Raw genomic sequence first — 2,500 nt, forward strand, 5'->3', positions numbered from 1 at the left:
AGTTAGAAATACAGGTTTGTCAAAGCCTTCCTTAATGGACTCCTTTCTCTGACTTCTGGTCGTTAAATTGAGTACTGGGCAGATCCTGTGTCATTTAACACAATGACTAATAGAAATACAAGGAATTTTAGATTGTTTATAGTGATAGCAATGATTGATAACTCAGGGTGGATTGTTGTAGTTTAATGTACTTACCACTTAGACTTAATATAACCTTTAGACTATATCATATACATTTGGCTATCCCAAAGGAATCAAATCTAAGTTTCCCTACGAAAGGTTAGACCCAAACCCCAGTTGGATATGATTTTATTGCAGAGACAGTTTTTACATGAGCTAATCTTGTTTTTTTCCATGAGATTTTATATTATAGCACAAAGCCTTTATAGTATCATGCCTGTAATTTAATACTCTAAATAAAATCTTTTCCTTTTCTACCTCTAGTGTATTTTTAATTAAAGATCTTGCAAGAATCCTTAAGACTTGGAGTAATGGCACATCATTTACAATATCACAGATGGTAATATGTGTATTGTATCAAATGCTGCTAACTTAAGTTAAAAAACATTACTGTTAATATTGAAACAGAATTTGGCCAAAAATAAATAGAACTCATAAAACTGATCATAAAGCAATTATATCACCCTCAATATGATTCTTGCTACATTTTTTCTAACCCTCTAAGGCTTCCTCTAGCATTTCATCTTAAGATTATTTTTTCTCAATCAAACCAATACCTTGTTTCATTTAATTAAACATACAATTTATTTGTCTTCATACTTTACTACGTCTTAAATTGTTTTAAATTCATCATTCACTAAGCACGTAAATGTCATTGCTTTTTTCCAGGGAGCTCCTAAAAATATTTTGACTTGTAAAATAATCAAGAACACATAAAAAGCATTGTCGCTGCTGTCGTTTAGAAAGCCTTTTTGTAAACCTGTTTACCATTTATAAAAGGTAGACTAAAACTAAGAGTTTGGCTGATGAGACAGTCTGCAGTGTGACCAATTATGCCTCTTTTTTTGTTTTCCTGGTGTGTCTGGCTGATGGAAAAGTAAGGTCCGTCACTTGTAATGAGACCCAGCGCAAGTGTGGATGCCTACTCCGTGGCAGAGTTCAGCGTTTCACACTGCCCGGTCTCTGTCACTCTATTGAATTAGATTGATGATGGCAGATTGCAGGGGGCACTAACTGGACCTCAGTGGGAATGCATGAAGTGTGGAGACAATCCTGGCAGGCACTTCGCTTTGAGAACCCTTCACCCCTTCACAGCTGCTGGCACTAGTCCATAGCTAACAGTGTCCACAGGACTTTAAAGAGACACCATGGGCCTTCTAATTTATGGTTTCAGTAACTTGTTACTGTTGAGGCAACTGTGACCTCAATTCTCTTATTGACAAAAAGATGAAGTGTTATTTGTTTTCTCTGACCTTTTAACATAAGGAAAGCTATAAAAGTTTCTCCCCCCACTCCATAGCTAAAGTTGCATTTCCTCCCAGATAAGTTCCTACGGACACAGACTTTTATATGCAGAAATCGTTACTCGGAGACAAGCTCAATGATAAGATGTATCACTGCAATAAAATAGCTGTATCAGTCATTTCTAAAATGCTTCTGATCTCACTTTTTCTTAACAGCTTTCTAAAGAACGCGAACGTCTTCAAGCAATGATGACCCACTTGCACATGCGACCCTCAGAGCCCAAGCCGTCTCCCAAACCTGTAAGTGCATATTGCTTTATAAACAGTAAATAGCTCTACCGATGTAACAGACTAAGAAAATGAACAATTTAGCGACAGTTAGAAAACAATGAGTGTGATGAAAAATATGGCAATAAAATGAAAGTAAAATGCAATCGCTTGTCAAATTGTATGTTTCTTTTAAAGTAATGCTATCTTTTACAAAATCTATCCAATCTACACCACGGATGACACTAAACAAAGTACACCTATCAGTGCACAAATCACCGCCTTGAGGCTGAAGCCAGAGAGAATATCTTTCTGTGATAGGCTTACAGATATTAAAAGGAAGCCCACTTTTGAGCAACCCGTAAAGCAGAACAGTACAAATCACAAATAGAGAGGTATGTGGTATGCCGAAGAGGATTTGGATCAATCATCAGATACATATAAATAGAATTTTTTTATCAAATGTTTTGTCGAAATGTCATAGTATTTTTAAAGCCAATCTTGTTCTCTTTCTTTGGTTGTTATTTCAGTTAAGATGTATTGCACATGTTGGTACGTTTGACCATAGAGTACACATCATGTTAATTTAGAGAGTTTATGACAAGGATAATGGGTGATTATAGAAAATAAAAATTGCAGTTTCCCTAAAAATATATATGAGATTGAAGCCAACCCAATAACGTAGTCAGATACACAGACTGTTGAAAAGAATATACTTTATCTCACTCAGCTAATGTTTGCACAGAAATTTAGAGTAATCAGCTGGGTAACTCTAGTTTAATGAAAGTTTGTGGGGATACTTTTTAATA

General features: G+C 35.5%; 1 protein-coding gene across 9 annotated transcripts in view; it reads left to right on the forward strand.

The window, feature by feature from the left end:
- FOXP2 (forkhead box P2) overlaps positions 1–2,500 on the forward strand; it is a 533,480-nt gene that overhangs the window by 492,697 nt on the left and 38,283 nt on the right. For 8 of the 9 annotated variants that reach the window (XM_082632343.1, XM_082632342.1, XM_082632346.1 and 5 more), the window contains 2 exons: positions 1–14; positions 1,641–1,724. The exon at positions 1–14 is cut by the window's left edge and continues 74 nt beyond it. In XM_082632343.1, the coding sequence (XP_082488469.1) occupies positions 1–14; positions 1,641–1,724 (98 nt within the window). Of the gene's footprint in view, positions 15–1,640; positions 1,943–2,500 lie in introns of those variants that run through there. The other variant, XM_082632350.1, reaches the window with a different exon arrangement.

The sequence above is a fragment of the Mesoplodon mirus genome (assembly GCF_964341445.2).
Source record: "Mesoplodon mirus genome assembly, chromosome: 9".
NCBI lineage: Eukaryota > Metazoa > Chordata > Mammalia > Artiodactyla > Ziphiidae > Mesoplodon > Mesoplodon mirus.